Source organism: Podarcis vaucheri (genome assembly GCF_965113315.1).
Source record: "Podarcis vaucheri genome assembly, chromosome: 16".
NCBI lineage: Eukaryota > Metazoa > Chordata > Lepidosauria > Squamata > Lacertidae > Podarcis > Podarcis vaucheri.
This window is the reverse complement of record NC_138754.1, coordinates 8,012,447-8,031,563: the sequence shown is the minus strand read 5'-3', so window position 1 is coordinate 8,031,563 and position 19,117 is coordinate 8,012,447. Positions and strand designations below refer to the sequence as shown.

Genomic DNA, 19,117 nt, shown 5'->3' with positions numbered 1-19,117 from the left:
AAACATCTTGGATATCCCAGGCCACAGGGAGCTTAAGCTGGCCTCAACCAGAGTCAGGGCTTTTTCGGCTGTGGCCCCGATCTGGTGGAATGCTTTGCCACAAGAGACTAGCGCCCTGTGGGACTTGACATCTTTCTGCAGGGCCTGCAAGACAGAGCTGTTCCACCAGGCCTTTGGCCAAGGCACAGCCTGACCCCCTCCTCCTGTCATCCTCACAGAACTCTAGCCCAATGGTTGCCATTAATCTGATTTGAACTGATTTTATAATGAAATGTAATGATTTTAGAATGTTGTATCATTTTACTGTTAGCCGCTCTGAGCCCGGCTTCGGCTGGGGAGGGCGGGATATAAATAAATTATTATTATTATGATTATGATTATTATTATTATTATTATTATTATCCATTCTTGGTTTGGCAAATTCAGAAGTGCAATCACCTTATAGCTACACAGAGGTCACGAATCGGGATGCATTGCAAATCTCTGTGTGTGGCCTTTCAGCTAGATGCACTCTTCTCTATGCAAACAACATGGTGTGCTCCAGTATCTTTTTTTTTTAGTACGGATGATCATTGAATTGTAGAGTTGGAAGGGACCCTGAGAATCATCTATTCCAACCCCCTGCAAGGCAGGGATATGCGGCAGTCCCATAAGGCGATCGAACCTGCAGCCTTGGCATTATCAGCACCATGTTCTAACCCAGGGGTAGTCAACCTTTTTACACCTACCACCCACTAATGCATTTTTCTTGATGGTAGAATTTCCTTACCGCCCACCAGTGCTCGGTGGAAGGAGGATTCAGCTTGTGCCCGTCAAACCCCCTACTGCCCACCTAGAGTCCTGAAATGCCCACTAGTGAGAGGTAGGGACCAGGTTGGCAAACCCTGTTGTAACCAACTGAGCTATCTGGAACGACTCAATTGGTGTTTCCTTTGACGTTCCATTGTACGTAACGGAAATGCACGCCGTTCTCTTGGAACCAAAGCACTTTGTGTCTTTAATGCTCCTAAACGCTTAGCTTGGGAGCATACGGGACAACAACTCCTCGCTGTTTTCCCCTCGCACCTTCTCCAGAGTGACCCTAGGAGCCCGTCCTCAGTGGCCAACTCACCTTCCTTCACTGACTGACTCCAATTGGCACAAAGGGTCGGGACATCTTCTCAGTGGCTAAAATGCTCCCTTTTCATGCTGATTGGGCAGATATAGGACACCGAAGACAGGGACGATGTTGCAGAAATAGTAACAGGTCTTTGACACACACCCACCGCAACCCTGGATCCCTACTGCACTGGGCACCAACCACAAATGGTAATAGCTGTCAGGGACTGGGCAGAGAAGAGGAGTTTGGATTTGATACCCCGCTTTATCACTACCCTAAGGCGTCTCAAAGCGGCTAACATTCTCCTTTCCCTTCCTCCCCACAACAAATACTCTGTGAGGTGAGTGGGGCTGAGAGACTTCAAAGAAGTGTGACCAGCCCAAGATCACCTAGCAGCTGCATGTGGAGGAGCAGGGAATCGAACCCAGTTCACCAGATTATGAGTCCACTGCTCTTAACCACTGCACCACACTGGCTCCAGAGGAGGAATGGCAGAGACCACCTCCCCATCCTGACCCTTCCAGGGAAGAGGAAGAGGAAAGACAGTACAGATTTACAACAGGGGTTTGAGGGAGGTCGCAGCTCAGAGGCAGATGAGGGGAAAAGCTGGGGAATCACGAGAGAGCCAGAACAACACATTGTCATTGGAAAGCATCCCAGACCCTCCATCTCCTAGAATCTGGCGATCCGTAAAGGTAGGAGAGCATACAAATCAGTATGGCTAACCTGATTCAAAACACCCACCCACTCCACTCACACACGAAAACAAAGTTCACCACAGCCAATCTCAAACAAGCAACCACACCCCAGGCCCACGGTTCTCAACCTGTGGGTCCCCAGATGTTGTTGGGCTACAACTCCCATCATCCCTGACCACTGGTCGTGCTGGCTAGGAATGATGGGAGTTGTAGTCCAACAACATCTGGGGACCCACAGGTTGAGAAACACTGCCCTAGGCCAACCCCAACCTCTCTCACCACCAAAGGAACACAAGTGAATAGCAAACAGAACCTCCACAAGCGACGCTGACACAAAACCCCACACATACATTAAGTAAAATAGAAACATCGCCACCTGACCCCACCCCTACCCACCATGACCCCCTCCACCTCTTCCTCCCTTTTTCTTCCTAATGCAACCCTACTGTCTCAACAAATGAAACTGACCTATAGAAAATATAACTTGAAAAAAGAGACATTGCACATACTTTTGTAAACCAAGAAATCCATAATAACAACAATAATAATAAGTAGGAGAGCAAAGAGCTCAAAAACAGAGGGCGCGTAGCGGCACCCGTAGAGGAGGTTATGATGATGACAAATGATGACGTGGGAGAGACAGGGTGGCGATTCACTTGGGACAATGCCATTATCCAAGAGGCTGGGTTCCAAAGCCTCTCTCTGTAAAGATTGAAATTAAAAAGGACTGTAAGAAACTTTCCCTTGTCTTTATAATTCCCGGGCAACCAGCCGGGAGCCACTGACAGCTTCCTCACAATAGCATGGGACTGAGATAGACGCCCAGGTGCGGGAGATGTTGTGTCCCTGCTTCTCTCCATCTGGGTGGGAAGGACAGTCACTCACCTTTCCCCCCGTCTACTCAGTCCCCGCAGCACTGGGATTTTTCACCAAGATTCTCAACAACAGTGCCGTCTACGTCTTTTGGAGCTGCCTGCCAAGCCGGGCCGAATCGAAGGCTTCAAGCTCTACCTCCGAAAGCTGCCCAGCGCCCACTACGAGGGCCCAGAGCTCTTATCCGGCATGGCCAACTCTTTCACGTTCAGCAACTTGGGTGAGTCTCCTCCTGGGCCTCCTGCGAGGGGACTGTAGATTCAGCTCCCTGGTATCTCCAGGAACCAGTGGTTGTGGGAAGACGCACTGTAGAGCTGCTGCCAGTCAGAGTAGACAACAGAACTACTGTGTTTTTCGCTGTATAGGACACTCTTTTCCCCCTCCAAAAATTAAGGGGAAATGTGTGTGCGTCCTGTGGAGCGAATGCAGGCTCCTTGGCTTCAGCGATAGCAACGCGAAGCCTCCGAAGCACAGAGGGAGAGCTCACCCCTCGCTCCTTAGCTTTGTGTTGCTTTCGCACTCCGGGGGCTTCAGGCAGCTATCTGCAAGCCTTCGGAGCGCAGCAGGAGTTGCACACCGATCCCTCTTGCTCTTCAGGCTTCGCTTTGCTGGAGAGGCGCTGTACAGTTTTCCCTCTCTGCACAGCGCCCTTTCAGTGAAGCGGGAGGAGAAATGGAAGGGGCTCCGTTTCTCCTGCCACTTCGCTGAAGGGGCGCTGAGCAGAGAGGGGGAGAATTTTTTTTCTTGTTCTCCCCCTCCTATGGTCCGGTGCGTCCTATAGAGCAAAAAATACGGTATGTGGACTAATAGTCTGTTCTGGTCTGAGGCAGATTCCTTGCCACATGACGGAGAAATTGCCCCCTACCCCTCAGCTTCCCCTGCTAGCTAGCCCTCGGATTCTCCATCAATGCTGCCCCCTAGTGTTGGCTTCCGTAAACCTGACCTCCGCTCCCCTCGCCTTTCCAAACTCTCTTCCACAGAACCATCTGCCATGTACGAGATCAAACTCCAGGCATTCAACGGGAATGGCGATGGGAACAGCAGTGTGCGGTTTGTCTCCCTCAAGGAGAACTCTGAGAGGCTAGGTAAGGACCAGAAACACACACATACACACACACATGCTTCTGCGATGGGGGATAAATTCAATTCTGTTCGCATTTAAAAGCAAATGTACCTAATTTACATTTACCGAAACAATTCACAAACTGGAATGGGACCATCCTTCAAAATTCATACTTCTCTACAAAAACGCATATACTAGTGAAAATAACAGAAAAAGTGCATAAGTCCATAAGGAAAAACTGCTTTGCAAAAATGTCGATAATTAGGCGAAATTACAAAGGTGTGTCTATTGGGAGAAATTCACACTAAAATGAATTTTCATTAATGAATTTTCATGAGGATTCTTCTAAACACAGACTTATACACACTAGAGTGGCCAAAATTGTGGAAACTTTCGGGATTTCCTAGGTCTGATGTCTCATAACATCAGTCTTTTGTCCGTTTTAAGCAAATCCGCCCCTTCTGGTTATTTAGCTGTAACTTTAGGTAGAACAATTCAATCCAGTTTATTGTGTTTACTCTTCTGCATTACATTATCTTTCTATCGATACATGGTATTTATGCTATTGTTTTATGGTGTTGTTCTAAAAAGGACTGGTTTTCTGAACCACCAAAACTTATAATTGCAACATTTCCTAGAGGTTTCCACAATTTTGGCCTCTAGTGTATATATACATAAACATACGGATGTGATAAATTCATGTGAACAGAACTGAATCTTTGGAAAAACAAGAAATGAAGAGAAACAGAAACCCTCTTGCCTCTCCATCTCTGCGACCTCCATCCCCTAACGACTGTGCTTTGTCCCACAGATGCCAACTCAATGTGCCAGTGTGGGCAGGACGGGGAGAGCTCCCTTGCTGGCATCGTGGTTGGCGTCCACATTGGCATGGCGTGCATTATTTTCTGTGTCCTCTTCCTTATGTTCGGCTACCGCAAGAGGTGAGGATGTGGAGGCTGATCTGTACGAACCACTTGGACCTCCCAGCATTCCCTAATTTTCCTAGACACCCAAATATAGCAGAGGGTTTTTTTTTTTGGGGGGGAGGACCTTATCCACCCAAAGGGCCCCATTCCCACATGCACAATCTTCCTGCTGAACCTGCTGAACTTTCGATCCTAACCCACAGTTGCCCATGTTTTTTCACCCAGGGCCCTCTGCAAAACTCACAGTACAGTTGTACTTTGGAAGTCAGACGGAATCCGTTCCGGAAGTCCGTTCGACTTCCAAAACGTTCGGAAACCCAAACGCGGCTTCTGATTGGCTGCAGGAAGCTCCTGCAGCCAATCGGAAGCCTCGTCGGGCATTCGGGTTCCAAAATTAGTTCTCAAATCGGAACAGTCACTTCTGGGTTTGCAGCGTTCGAGAGCCAAAACGTTTGAGAACTAAGCTGTTCGAAAACCAAGGTACGACCGCAGTTCCTTCCTAGAGGTACATGATATGCCCTAACACTTCTCTTTTTATGTCCCAGTGGATCTTCCTGAAATTCCTGCCACCACCTCCTTCTAGGCCCTAACTATGTACATAAATAGATTGCAGCCATGATGGGTAGAGTCAGTGTGGTATCATGATTAGGGTGTTGGGATAGGACCTGGGAGCCCAAGGTGCAAAAATCAGCCATGAAGCTTGCTAGATGAGCTTAGGCTGGTCCCTGCCTCTCCTCCTAACCGACTTCAACAAGGTTGTTGTAAGGATAATATGGAGAGGGGGGAGAGAACCATGTCCTTGGAGGAAAGACAGGATATAAACACAAAAGTAATAGTTTCCTGAAATGTTTATTCCAAGTGTCCCCTCCCAGTCTCCTTAACTATAACTACCATGTATATGTGACTCATATGATTGCTTCATACTTTTGTGACCCTGATGTTACATATGTTTCTTGTAATATATATTTTTTTAACTTTAAGAGATGATGTTATGCTATTATACCATGATATCCTAGTTTAAAATGTATTACAGTCAAAGCTCGGTTCCTGAACAGCTCCGTTATGGAATGTTTCAGCTCCCGAACAATGAAAACCCGGAAGTAAATGCTCCGGTTTTGAAACGTTTTTCAGAAGCCGAATGTCCGACACAGCTTTTGCTGAGTGCAGGAAGCTCTTGGAACCAATCGGAAGCTGTGCCTCAGTTGTCAAACTTTTGGAAGCTGAACAGGCTTCTGGAACGGATTCTTTTTGACAGCCGAGGTTTGACTGTACATTGGTACCTCTGGTTGAGAACGGGATCCGTTCCGGAGGCCCGTTCGCAACGTGAAAAGCCCGCGACCTGAAGCACCGTATCTGTGCAGGTGTGCAGCATGATTTGGTGCTTGTGCGCATGCGTGAAGCGCGATTTAGCGCTACTGCGCATGCACAAGCGGTGAAACCCGGAAGTAACCCTTTCTGGTACTTCCGGGTCACAACCTGAAAAAACGTAACATCAAGCAAACGTAGCCTGAGATATGACAGTACTAGGGGCTGTTACCCCCTGCTCACGGATCCTGCAAAATGCAGTGTGATGCTTGCAATAATATTATATAGAAAGATAAAATATACAGGCTTAATTTTAAAATAAACTAAGAACAAAATATCATCATCCTGGGCAGATTTCCTATGTACCATTTAAGAAATGTTTCAGGAAAGAACCCCTTCTCTCTGCGTTTTCCCTCTACAGCCTGTTCTGTAAGAAAGGGACCCAAGAAAGCTGGACCATCCCACAGGGAACAGAACCGGTGCAGACCACCACGCGGGAGCCTCCCCGGAACCAGCGGAAGCTGGAGGGTGGGGCAAAACCCTCAGAGATGGTGGAACTGGTTACCCAGGTGAGGAGGGGTGTGTGTGTGTGTATATGCCTGCTTTTAGCTTAGCAGCTGTCCCAGGAAGAACCAAGGTTCCCCAGGAGGAAGGGCCACAGCAGCAGCCCTGCTGATTACATGGGTGAAGATGTAAATCACTGTGATATCGCTTCAGTCAGAGTCTCCTTCAGTGAAACCCAGGAGCTGTTAATGGTGTTGAGAGCTGCTATTCCCCTCCTGGAACGACAATTCCCAGAGTGTTTTAGCAATCGATCCCTCTTCCCGGGAAACTCCGGGAGCTGAAGGCAGAGGGCCTTCTCGGTGGTGGCACCCGCCCTGCGGAACACCCTCCCATCAGATGTCAAGGAAATAAACAACTATCTGACTTTTAGAAGACATCTGCAGGCAACCCTGTTTAGGGAAGTTTTCAGTGTTTGATGTTTTATTGTGTTTTTAATATTCTGTTGGGAGCCGCTCAGAGTGGCTGAGGAAACTCAGCCAGATGGGCGGGATATGAGTAATAATAATAATAATAATAATAATAATAATAATAATAATAATAAATAATTGCTCTGGGAGGGGAATAGCAGCTGTCAGCACCATGAACAAACTACAGCTCCCAGGATTCTTCAGAATTTCCCCGAAAGTGTTATAATAGTTTTTAAAAATGCACAGTGTGAATAAGGCCTCAATTCCATCATATTTTCTCTCCGGAGCTTATACTCGGAGGCTCAAACGGGGGCCGGGGAGATGGCCAGCAGGGTCTGATATATGTGCAGGGCACCCTGGGAGTGAGGAACAAAGCTTGTGGGCCAAAAGGCGGCGTCCGAAAGGGCAATGTGGTTAACCTGCCTTCCTTTCTCCTCACAGAACCCCCCATCCTCCGATGGACTCACCGCCCATGACACTCCCCACTTTGAAGTGACCGTCGAGCGCTGCCCTCCTTCACAGCCCAGTGGTTAAGCCAATGCCCGGTGGGAACGGAGTAGGGGGAGGCCCCTCGACCGAGCCCGGTGGCAGCTCTGTTGAGGCAGGGCCTTCCCCTGCCCCCAATTTCCCACCACCCATCCAGGATTCCAACCGCAAACCTCCAAAGAATCTACCTCACCTCCGCTGGACGGCCAGCCCCATAGCGTCCGGTCCAGCCGCCACCTGAGCCCCACTCCCACCCCAGTTCTCCCGAATGATCTATTTTTGATACAAATACCAAAACTACCTCAACCTGCCAGCCACCCTCTGGCTGCTTAAATCCCACCCCCCTCTTGCCAAAAGGGAGAAGGGGTAGTGGCAGAGAGGTGGGGCGGCAGGGAGCAGCTTTCCACGGCAACCGGAAGGTTCCGGAACTTGAGGTAGCCATCTTGAGGGAAAACCAGAAAGCGGGGGGAAAGAGACAACTTCTCCCTGCTCTCATTCTTGGCTGCCTCAAGAATGGATGTGGACGCTGATCTCCCCCTGCCCAAATTGTGCCGAAGCCAAACCCCCTACGAATTACCGGGGCTTTGGGGAGATTGAGGCTCCAAAATTACTCCCTAATGAGTCATGTGGTCCATTCGGGGTGGGGCGAGGACCGTCCCTTTCTGACACCTCCCACCAACGGTGCCTGGGCGCTCGGCACCAGCATACCAAATATCGCCAAACCAAAAGTGGGAGCAGCAGCAGCGGACCCCCCCTCTCCCAAATACCCACCTCCGTCCTCTGTCATGAGGGGGGCAATGGGGTGGGCAGGGGGGGGACGCTTCACCCAAAGCCTCACATTCCTTTCCCCCTTTTCCATAGCTCCTCTTGCTGCTTCCTACAGAGTGTCTTTTTTTTGATATATATATTATATATATGACGTCTCTATCCAAATATTTTTTAAGATGATACACAAAAGTTTGCTGAACTGCTTTCCAAAGATGTAGAGCTTTAACCGTGTGTGAGGACAGAGCCTTAGCATTTGACGTTTCTCAGAAGAGGGAGGATGGCAGCCTACGAGGCGTAGGGGGCCGCTGTTAGCCCTCTGGAAACAGCCGCGGCAGCTGGGACCTCCGGCCCGACTGCCGTGGGGCTCTTCAGTTGTAAGGGGGAACGTATTTATTGACAGAACCAAAATGTCCCACCCAGATTCTGGCTGTGGGCGGACTCCATCCAAGATTTGGCTGGAGGCTCAGTGACGTAGCTCTCCAAATTACTCCCAAACCAGAATTACCTCCAGAACCTCCCTTAGAGCTAAAGAGCCTCGACCGTGAGGCCCACATAGTGTGTCCACCTCAGGAGACCAGACACTATGGTTACACCAGCGCCTTCCTCCTTTTCCTCTTTTCCTTCCTTTCCTGGCCTCTTTCTCTTTTCTCGGACACCAAAGCCGGCATATCAGGATGTGGTGGAAGCTTAGCTCCATCCTCCTCAGGCGGCTTTTTTAAAAAAAAACGGACGGGGTTTTAACTCGAACCGGAAGCTCGCCCATGAAGTTCACAGCCACAAAAGTCCAGCACATCTCCCCTCTTCTCCTTTTTATTTTTTAGAGTGGACTAAGCTCAGCATTCCTTTGGCTGCCAAAGAGAAAAGAATTGCTACTCTTAATAAGTACACAAATGCTACTCCTGCTCAGAGCATACCGGTTGAAGTTAACGGGCATAACCGGTTCAGAGCCAATGGGTTTACGCTGATTAGGGAAGTCTTAGCCTAAGCGTTAAACATTTAGGGGCAGAAACCTGGAAACTGCATGTACAGAACTTGATTGCCAATGAGTCGGTGGCTTGATTGATAACACTGAACTATCGACCAATTGGTATCAGGGTCTCTGAAAGCCAGCACACTTGACATTGTGTCTCAGACCTTGGTGGACTCCACTCGTAAACCACCGAAGCTTTCATCTTGCCTTAAAGGTAAAGGGACCCCTGACCATTAGGTCCAGTCGTGGCCGACTCTGCGGTTGCGGCGTTCATCTCGCTTTATTGGCCGAGGGAGCCGGCGTACAGCTGCGGTTATGTGGCCAGCATGACTAAGCTGCTTCTGGCGAACCAGAGCAGCGCATGGAAATGCCATTTGCCTTCCCGCTGGAGTGGTACCTATTTATCTACTTGCACTTTGATGTGCTTTCGAACTGCTAGGTTGGCAGGAGCAGGGACCGAGCAACGGGAGCTCACCCCGTTGCGGGGATTCGAACCGCTGACCTTCTGATCGGCAAGCCCTAGGCTCTGTGGTTTAACCCACAGCGCCACCCGCGTCCCTTCCTCATCTTGCCTTAGGGCCACCCCAAAGCACTCCCCAAATTCTGCCAGTTCACAACTTTAGCCTTGGCTTCAACTGCTGTCCTTGCTCCAGCAGGGTGATATTCTTGACGCCCAAAGAGGACAACCACCCCACCTCTTCGCCAAGGAGCTCAAGGTGGCAAACATGGTTCTCCTCCCCTACCCATTTTGTCCTCACAACAAGCCTGCGGGGTGGGTTAGGCTGAGAGAGATTGGTTGGCCCACTCAAGATTCATGGCTGAGCAGGAATCCTGGTTTCGTGGGTCCTAGACCAAACACCTTAGCCACTCGGACTGTAGAGGTGGACGTACGTGGTCTAGATGATCCACGAGGTGGACGTACGTGGTCTAGATGATCCCAGCAAAAGCCCCCTAAGCTTTGTCCATGTGAACATGGCTTCACAGTGCCCAGGCTGGTGTCCTTTCCATCTGTCCTTTCCTTCTCTTCCTGATTTTGATTGTCAGCTCTTTCACAACAAAGAAAAGCACAGTCGGCCAGCGTTAGACTGTATGTGAGAGAGAGCGCACGTCCGAGTGACCTCAAAATTTGCCTCGCGCAGGTGTGATTCTCTCTGTGTGCTTGCGGGAAAACGAAACCCTGTTGACCCAAAGTTTTGTGTATGAGAGGAAAAGAAAAAAAAGTACTGTTAGGTAGACGTTTCCTAAAGCTTTGCTGACCCCCTCTTCCCCATTTTTCACCCTAGTTCCTTCTCTAGGAATCATAACCAAAATATCCCCCTTACTTTTCCCTCTTCCCTTTTCCCCTACCAAAAAAAATATGAAAAAAATTTAATAATACTCAACCTTTTTCTTTTGGATTATTTTTAGTGCTTTAGGCAAAAATGATCTCTTTTCCTAGTTGATGAGAGTTGAGATTTCCCCACCTCCCTTTGATAGACGAGTGTCTCCCAGATAGCAGAGACACACACAGTGGTTCTATGGAATCGCCAGAGGCCGACAGGAAACGGGGAGCTTTCCAACGGCACCCCACTTCCTGTCAAAATTAACTGCCCAATTAAAACGGGCCCAACCCAGAGTCTGTTGTTCCTCCTTTATTTCTTTTGGTTTTTACATATCCACCGTGACCCACCTCGATTCAAGCATAACCAAAGGTGCTTTTCAAAACCGTTGCAGCTGATCTTCAAAGATGCCCACTGGTGGTCTAATTTCTGGTCACGTGGGAACACGTTTACTATATAGCTTTAAGAAACCACTCGAGTGACTCCACTCGCGTCTCTGTGGCTGGTGGGGGGCTGAATCTGCCCCCCCATTTGTTTTCATTTCACATTATCCCAACCTTAAGCTCATTTTTCTGTCGGTTTGTGCAATTCTTTATTTTTTTAAGACGCCTGCATTAAGATCCGTAGATATTCTACCAGCAGGCAAAAACCGTATAGAGGAAAATGCAGCCAATAGGCTTCTTATTTTGGAAGCGACTTTCCCAAATATAACAATGAACTCTGGGATTTTGCTTTCGCAAACACACACATCCTTGTGTGCAGAATTTGGAAGGTGAGCTGCGTTTCAGTTTGTGTTCTGGTTCGGGAATCGCGGATCGGGTCGGTCCGTGTTAAAATGCCAACTGAACTCATTTCTCTGAGCTCGTTTCCTCAAATGCAGCTCATCTTAATGGCCACTGGCCAGCTCTGGAGATCTATTAATGTCATCTGAGGTCTGGTAAGAAGCTACAAGGCCACCCAAGTGGCGGCCAATCCCACTTCTAAAAAATCTCCACCCGTCCCAGAAGCCACGCCCCCTTTCAGGGTTGGCGCCCGCCACCCTCGTTTGCAGGAAGCCACATTCATTAAAGTTCTTACAAGGACTGAGTCGTCCTCACCAAAGATGCCCACTTTTTAATTGAGATGTCAGAAGTAGCTGCCCAACCCAAGTCTTTGAGATGCTCGTTTCAGGAAACATTGAACAGAAGTCTTCTTCCACCACCTGCCTGATGTCCCAAGGTAGAATATTCAGTCCATAAGCTTTGCATACCACTGGCTCCTCTACAATCTTTCCACTGCTACCCTTGACAGTTCCTTCATCTGTAGATCCAGTCTTACAACTTCTTATCCATTCATTGCCAGTGGCGGCACTGAATGACAGATCTCTGTCCTATTTCGACTTACCTCCTTAAGAACCTTTTTGGAAAATATTTAACTTCCCCTGGGTGGGGAGTCTGCATCCCTCCAGACATTGCTGGACTACAACTCCCATCAGTCCTAGGGCTAGGGCTGATGGGAGTTGGGAGTCCAATGACATATGGAGGATCCCCTCTCGCCCACCCAAGTTTTCCCAGGCTTAAGCATGCAGAAATGTTCCTTAGTGGATCTTCTGTTTGCAGCCTGACCCTGCAGATGTTTTCCCTCTCGGATGCAAGTCCTACATTTCAATGCAATTCTCAAATACATGTGCAGAGCAAGGTTTCCCAAACTTGGGTCTCCAGCTGTTTTTTGGACTACAACTCCCACCATCCCTGACCGCTGGTCCTGCTAGTTAGGGATGATGGGAGCTGTAGTCCAAAAACAGCTGGGGACTGAAGTTTGGGAAACCCTGGTGTAGAGGATGAAAATCACAGCATTCCCTTTCACCGTCACCTTCCTTTCCCCCCATTGCCCAGTTACTGCTTGGTTTCTGAGTTTCTCAGTGTGTTCATATATATGATTCAGTAATCATAAACCTAGTGGCGGTTTTCCCCTTCAAAATTTGCTTTAATTAAGAGCTGTGAAGCTGTGATGAATTCATCACTACTCCGGCATATTTGTTCATACATGAGGCTCCGCCTATCACAAAATCCACAATGCTCCCCGTGCTTGTAAAGTTAACACACCAAACTACTGCTTCTTACAGGAGGTAACACAAGAAACACTTTAGTTAAGCACAAAACATGTCCCATATTGAGAAACCCACATATCCAGCATCACCCAATCCCAGCTCACTTTACACTATGGACAAGCCACTTTTCAAACTATTTTAACTTTCAAAACAAGCCACCTCTTGAAGAATTGTTCAAGCATCACCTTTTTGCACCTATTTAAAATATGGGAATGTTTGATCCATTGGCTCATCACACAACTTTAAAATTACATCCCACCCCCCAAAATTGCAGCACAATTGTGGCCAAATATAAATGTGAAAAAATAACTTAAGCTTTCACACAGCTTTATTGACCAGGGCTGTCCAACAGGTCAGTCGCAATCTACCGGTCGATCTTGTGATCTCCAGCGATCACCCCCTCCCCCCCAAAAAAAGCTCAACAACTCTGATCAATCCAATGGGTATTGAATTTATTTTGGATTTATGGGTATATGGAGTTTATTTATAGTGGGAGTAGATCACAGTCTCTTGGGAGCTGGACACCCCTGTTACAGATCACAAAATCCATGATGCTGAGTTTGACGTAGCTTTAAAGACTACGAAACCCATGGCACAGCTCTGACGCAGGAACAGAGGAAGCTGCCTTATACCAAGTCACACTTGCCTTATAACACGTCACCCCCAATAAATCAACCAACCAACCTACCTACCTACCTACCTACAACACCCAAAACTTCCGCTGTAGTGAGAACCACCAGAGACTTAAATAATTGGGAAAGCAGTGGAGAATGGAGGCAAGTAAGTTTACCAGATGTTCCCGTTTCCCAGGGACAGACCCCGGATTTACAAATCAGTCTATCATGTCCACTATCATTCCAACTGAAGTTGAAAAGTGTCCCCGGATTCACTGAAAAAAGTCTGGTAACCTTAGAGGCAAGGTGACATAGGGATCCAAGGAAATCCCATTTCTGGCAACAGATTTGCCAGGGAAATCTTGAACTTTGGCAGAGCTTGACCAACAGAAGTAGTAAGAATTTTTCTCCAGTGGCTTTTGCACATTTGGCATAGATGCACAATGGAGGAGACTGACGTTAGTCAAGGGTAATCTAAGCGGCACAAACCGAAACACAGGAGAAAACAAATATTTAACTTCACGCATGACAGACTACTACTGATATTTCCAATATACAGTGAAATATTCACTGAAGTAAGTTTTAGAAGACAACAACAACTTCTCCTATTGCTTTAAGCCAGCTTTCCACAACCTGACACTCTCTGGGTGTTGTTGGACTCAAACTCCCATCACCTGCAGCCAGCGTGGCCAACTGTCAGGGATGATGGGTTTTGTAGTCCAGGAACATCTGGAGGGTATGAGGTTGGGAAAGACCATTTTAAATGTTTCCAAGTGTGAGGTCAACTACCTCTGAATGTGAACCAACAGGGCAATGTGCCACAGTTTCATCAAGCACAAATGTACAGGAAGCTGAGAATGCACTCTGAGAATGCACATTATGAAATCCACACATGTTAGGAACAAGGCCAACTGTGGGACTCTTTAAAATAACAAGAAAAACTGAACTTATTTCTGAGCAAGCTATCAGCTAATCTGGATTTGCTGATAACCTTGAGGACTAGTGAGCTGTCTGCCAACAAATTTGTTCAGTTATGCCAGTAAATGCACAATGCCAGGCTCAAACAGCAAACGCAAACACCTGAAATAACTCTTTTATCTCTTTGAAAAACATCCTTCAAATTACCCACAGCACAGATGTGCACAAATCTGTTTTGCAGGAATTACACAGCCAATGAAATTTATATTCCGAATCAAAGAGGTTTAAAATATCTCCATGTGACATAATCTCACTAGGTATGCTGAGTTCCGAGTGTATTTTCACAAAATACTTTTTCCATATGGACACAGACATAGAAAAACCTCTTCAGGAATGGATCTTGCCTGATCTCCCCATTTTATCATAGGAAATCTTGTACCCCAAAAGTCTTGCAGCAAGAAATATACAATACTTGCTTGCAACTAAACGAGCTTTTCAAGAAGCACTGCCTTTAGCTTATAAAAAATAACCTGTTCACATCGAAAGTTTCTTTACAAAAACCCTTCTTTCTTTTCTCCAGTGCCTTGGGATCTAAAAGTGCTCCCCTAACAAACACAGAGCGGTGGCAAAATCAGATATAAGGAACCCTCCTGTAAATATCGGCCCACAGAGCTTCATGCAAACAAATTAGACCCAGATCTGGGACATGTTGGGCTCTGTGGAACTGATGAATTCCATTCTGTAAGCCAGTCAGCATACACTGCCTGATGTCACAGGACAAAACACCTTTTTTCAAAACCAGTTTGTTATAAGCCAAGTCAAAAACCTCCTTTGGCTCGTTTCAGAATTCTGTGGATACCGGCCATAATCCGTTATCAGGGGTATCACATGATTAAAGACCATGAACACATGAATCGACCAATTAAATCTAACCCTAACGCCCTCCCCAAACCTGTTTTGTTTTTCTAAGGTGATACATGTACTACAACAGCATGCACTGTCCAGTAAGAGGCACCTGCCCTTAATCTTCCCCAAGCAGGAAGGAATCCCTCTTCTCGTATCTTCTTGGAAGAGGCATCCGTCCTTCTTGCTCATGCAGGAAGGAATCCGCTTTTCAATGTCATCTCAGAAGAGGTATTCCAACCTTTCAGTTCACAGATGAAGGTATCCTGCTCCTAGCATGCTTTCAGATGAGGCATCCTTTCTTGGTCCTCTTCCCACACCATCTCAGAAGAGGCATCCTCCTTCCTCTTTCTCAAGCTGGATTAACCGATTAACCAGCTGAAAAACGTCAGCCCTAATATATATCTGAACATCTACTAAAAATAGGTCCTTTCTCTTGTGAAAATCTGGAGGGTTGGAGCGAAGACAACCCATTTCTAGAGCTTCCCTCCAGATAGAACATTATTTCTCCAACAACTAACCATCCCACCTTCCCCCCACTCTGTCCTACTTCAGGCTGGCAAATAAATGTTGCCATTTTTTTAAAAAAAGTCATTTACGAAAAAAGTGGTAGCCACTTTGGATTGCAAAGTCTTACCTGTTTACATATAAAATGTTACCCGTTTATCACTTTTTTATATAAAAAAAAGAGTCAGGTTTTGTCCTGTTTTAAAGGTTCCACGCCTGGCTGAGATTCTGGCTCACCATAGGTGACTAAATAAAAAAATTCCTTCCAGTAGCACCTTAAAGATCAACTAAGTTAGTTCTTGGTATGAGCTTTCGTGTGCATGCACACTTCTTCAGAGGTATCTGAAGTGTGCATGCACACTTCTTCAGAGGTATCTGAAGAAGTGTGCATGCACACGAAAGCTCATACCAAGAACTAACTTAGTTGGTCTTTAAGGTGCTACTGGAAGGGATTTTTTTATTTTGACTATGGCAGACCAACACGGCTACCTGTCTGTAACTGGAACCATAGGTGACTAGTTGACCTTCCTTAACTTAAACCAAATTCCCAGTGCTATGACATATTAAAAATTAACATTCTTGTCACGCTCTTCTTCTGCCTTGTTGGGTAACTCCAAGTCCCACCAACTTTGATGACAGACCATGCTTGGCTGTGGTCCAGAAAATCTGGAGGGCACGAGGTTGAGGAAGTGTAGTCTATGACGTTAGGTCACCATCCAGCACAGACACTTCGGACCCAAAATTCAACAGCTCCCAGAACACGAACCCATTTTAAAAGCAACCCATGAGCATTCATCACGGTGGATATTTTGAGCTGAAGGAGTAGACCCAGCCAGGAGCTTTTAACATCCTAAAAAACATCCCTTGTTTTGAAAAGTTTAACACACCCCAAAGACATATCCGTGAGATATTTGTTGGGTTGGCAACAGCACTCTCTAGTTTTGAAGCCTGACCTCTGTTTCCGACGAACCACTGTGACTACGCCCATCGTTGTAAAGGGGGGGAAATGGCTAGTTACCAATGAGACAAGAAAATGCTTTTGAACCTAAAATTTGTTACGGAAAAAAACTTGTGTTTTGTGAAACGAAGTAAACAAGCTTTAAGAAGCCACGGCCCGGGGTCCTCCTGGAAGATTAATTATTGGAGAAGGGAGACCCCCTGGCTGCGGAAAAGCTAACGTCCTATGCGAGAGAGAGAGTACGGCCCAAAGGTGATGGAGAGGACCAGAGAAGTGGGACCATTATAAATGTTTGTTTGGGGGGTGTGTGGAGAGCTGCAGGAGGGACTCCCCAAATCTTCTCCATCACTGTTCAATGTTTGGTGGTTACAAACGGAAAGGCAACTTGTGGTTTTGAAATTCCAGGGGGCTCCTCAGCCGATTCAAAGAATTAACTAGGCGTCAACAAGATCGGGGTTTAAAAGGCAAGAGGGTGCGGAGACAGCTTTAACTGGCATCGCAAGGCACCCAAAGTTACTGGGAGGAGGATACCAAATGTTGAGCTCCCTCCCATCACCACGGGGGAATTTAATGTGTAAATGGAAGGGGAAAGTTGGAATTGGCAGAAAATTCTCCTCACTTTAAATTGGCCTGCAAAATTCCACTTAATTCTAAATTTTCCCTTTTTTGATGCTGCTGAATTTTTTTTAAGGAGGAAAAACTGAAAATACCGTATGTTGTACCGTACAGCATCATTTTAAAAACTCACCTTATTGAAGGTTTTTTTAAAATTAAAAAAAACCTCCATTCTGAATTTGAAAATGATTCCCCCCCCGATTTTTTAAATTTCAAGTTACATCATCATGTGAACTTCTCCCCTTGTTTTTGTGATTTAAAACAAACAAGAACAATGAACTGCCAGGAAAGATTTCTCCTATTCCTACCCAAGAGTAACTCGTTTGTATCGCACCTTCTGCACTGGCCCCAATTTTACAGCTCAGTTCAAAGAGAGGTAGCCACCGAAGATTTCAAAACCTCAAGGATGCAGGGTTGATGTCTGGAAATCTTTCTTGTCTTGTGTTGAAAATTAAAAAAAAAAAAACAATGTGCAAAACAACCCCTGGTTCTACTGTTTTGTTTTCATGGGAGGGGGCAGAAGGAATGGAAGTTTCCACCCATTAGCAGAGATTGACATTGGGCAATGAATCTGAACCGACACACAGAATGAAATTTAAAAAGTATGAGTCTGGCTTTCTCTTAGTATTGTTTTTTTGACGGGACATGCAATGGATATTCTGAGTAGATTCCATCTGCACTATACATTTAAGGCACCGCAGCACTATAAACAGTCATGGCTTCCCCCAAAGAAATCCTGGGAGCTGTAGTTTGTTAGGGTGCTGAGAGTTCTTACAGGAGACACCCTATTTTCCTGGCACAGCTACAATTCCCACTGTTCCCTTGGATGGATTGTTAAACCACTCTGGGAATTGTGGCTCTGTAAGAGAAATGTGGGGCGTCCTCCTCTCAGAGCCCCTAGCAAACTACAGTTCCCAGGATTCTTTTGGGGAAAGCTGTGGCTGTTTCAAGTGGTATGATACAGCTTTAAATGTACAGTGGTGCCTCGCAAGACGAAAAGAATTCGTTCCACGAGTCTTTTCGTCTTGCGATGTTTTTCGTCTTGCGAAGCACGGTCCGTCGCAACTGCGCCTCTTCAAGCGGCTTTTTTTAAAAAGCGCAAGACGTTTTCGTCTTGCGAAGCAAGCCCATAGGGAAATTCGTCTAGCAAAGCAACGCAAAAACGGAAAACCCTTTCGTCTAGAGTGTTTTTCGTCTTGCGAGGCATTCGTCTTGCGGGGCACCACTGTATAAAACACATAGCACAGGACTGCAGCCTAAGTTTATTTTAATCATCTATTTCCTGCCATTCCCCCTAAGGTTCCTGGACAGGTTACAGCCCTAAAACACAACCGTAAGTTGGGGCCTAAAAAACATACACTTCAAGTGTCAAAAACATCCCTGTGGTTTGCACCCAGATAAATGTTTTGACAGTGTTTAAACATTTCATTTTTAACCCTTATGCACTGTATGTTTGCCCTAGCCTGGGCTCCATTGGGAGGAAAGGCGAGATAGGAACTAATAATAATAATAATAATAATAATAATAATAATAATAATAGCCCACCTTTGTAACTGAATCAGCCCAAGCAAATTCTGGAGGATTTCCTGAAAAAGCTGGCACTCACTGCTCACTCACCTTGCTTGGAATGCAACGTCCACAGACTAAAATATGCCTTGAGATGAGAAAAGCTTTTTAAAAATAGTATTTGAAGGGTGATACTTTTTTTTTTACACAATTCTGAAGTTAATGGGGAAGAGGCTTTTGCCTCTTTTGAAGGTCCCCATTTCCCCCTCCGCTTAAGAAGTTCTCCAGCTGCAAGGCCGGGAAGGGACTTTGGTTCCATGACCTTGGGGGAGAATACAGATTAAGTCAGGGGGAGCCTTTTCAGCCCCAAGATGGGTGGGGCTTGTGCCAGTGGTGGGCGGGGCCAAAGCCAACCATGGGCGGAGTCAAAGCTGTGCACACGTCGAATTTGCATGCACACACCCTATGCTCACAAATCCATCCACAAACAACTGGCGGAGGCGAGTTTGTAAGAGAGGTCCTGCAGGCC

General features: G+C 46.6%; 1 protein-coding gene and 2 long non-coding RNA genes across 5 annotated transcripts in view; 2 read left to right on the top strand and 1 right to left on the bottom strand.

The window, feature by feature from the left end:
* Positions 1-8,628, top strand: part of LOC309521651 (immunoglobulin superfamily DCC subclass member 3-like) — a 31,324-nt gene extending 22,696 nt beyond the window's left edge. Inside the window, 6 exon segments of the mRNA XM_082204363.1 lie at positions 2,600-2,761; positions 2,767-2,890; positions 3,651-3,755; positions 4,545-4,674; positions 6,386-6,533; positions 7,377-8,628. Coding sequence (XP_082060489.1) covers positions 2,600-2,761; positions 2,767-2,890; positions 3,651-3,755; positions 4,545-4,674; positions 6,386-6,533; positions 7,377-7,469 — 762 coding nt within the window. The 3' untranslated portion in view covers positions 7,470-8,628.
* Positions 8,629-9,407: 779 nt separating this feature from the next.
* The window catches only part of LOC309520731, a 130,350-nt gene continuing 120,640 nt past the window's right edge, over positions 9,408-19,117 (top strand). For 2 of the 3 annotated variants that reach the window (XR_014214348.1, XR_014214349.1), the window contains exons 1-2: positions 9,545-10,040; positions 10,072-12,180. This is a non-coding gene — a long non-coding RNA (uncharacterized lncRNA). Of the gene's footprint in view, positions 10,041-10,071; positions 12,181-19,117 lie in introns of those variants that run through there. The other variant, XR_014214350.1, reaches the window with a different exon arrangement.
* On the bottom strand, positions 15,685-18,051 carry LOC309520726. The gene is made up of 2 exons (XR_014214343.1): positions 16,034-18,051; positions 15,685-15,771 (listed from the first exon to the last, which is right to left on the bottom strand). It is a non-coding gene; the product is annotated as an uncharacterized lncRNA (long non-coding RNA).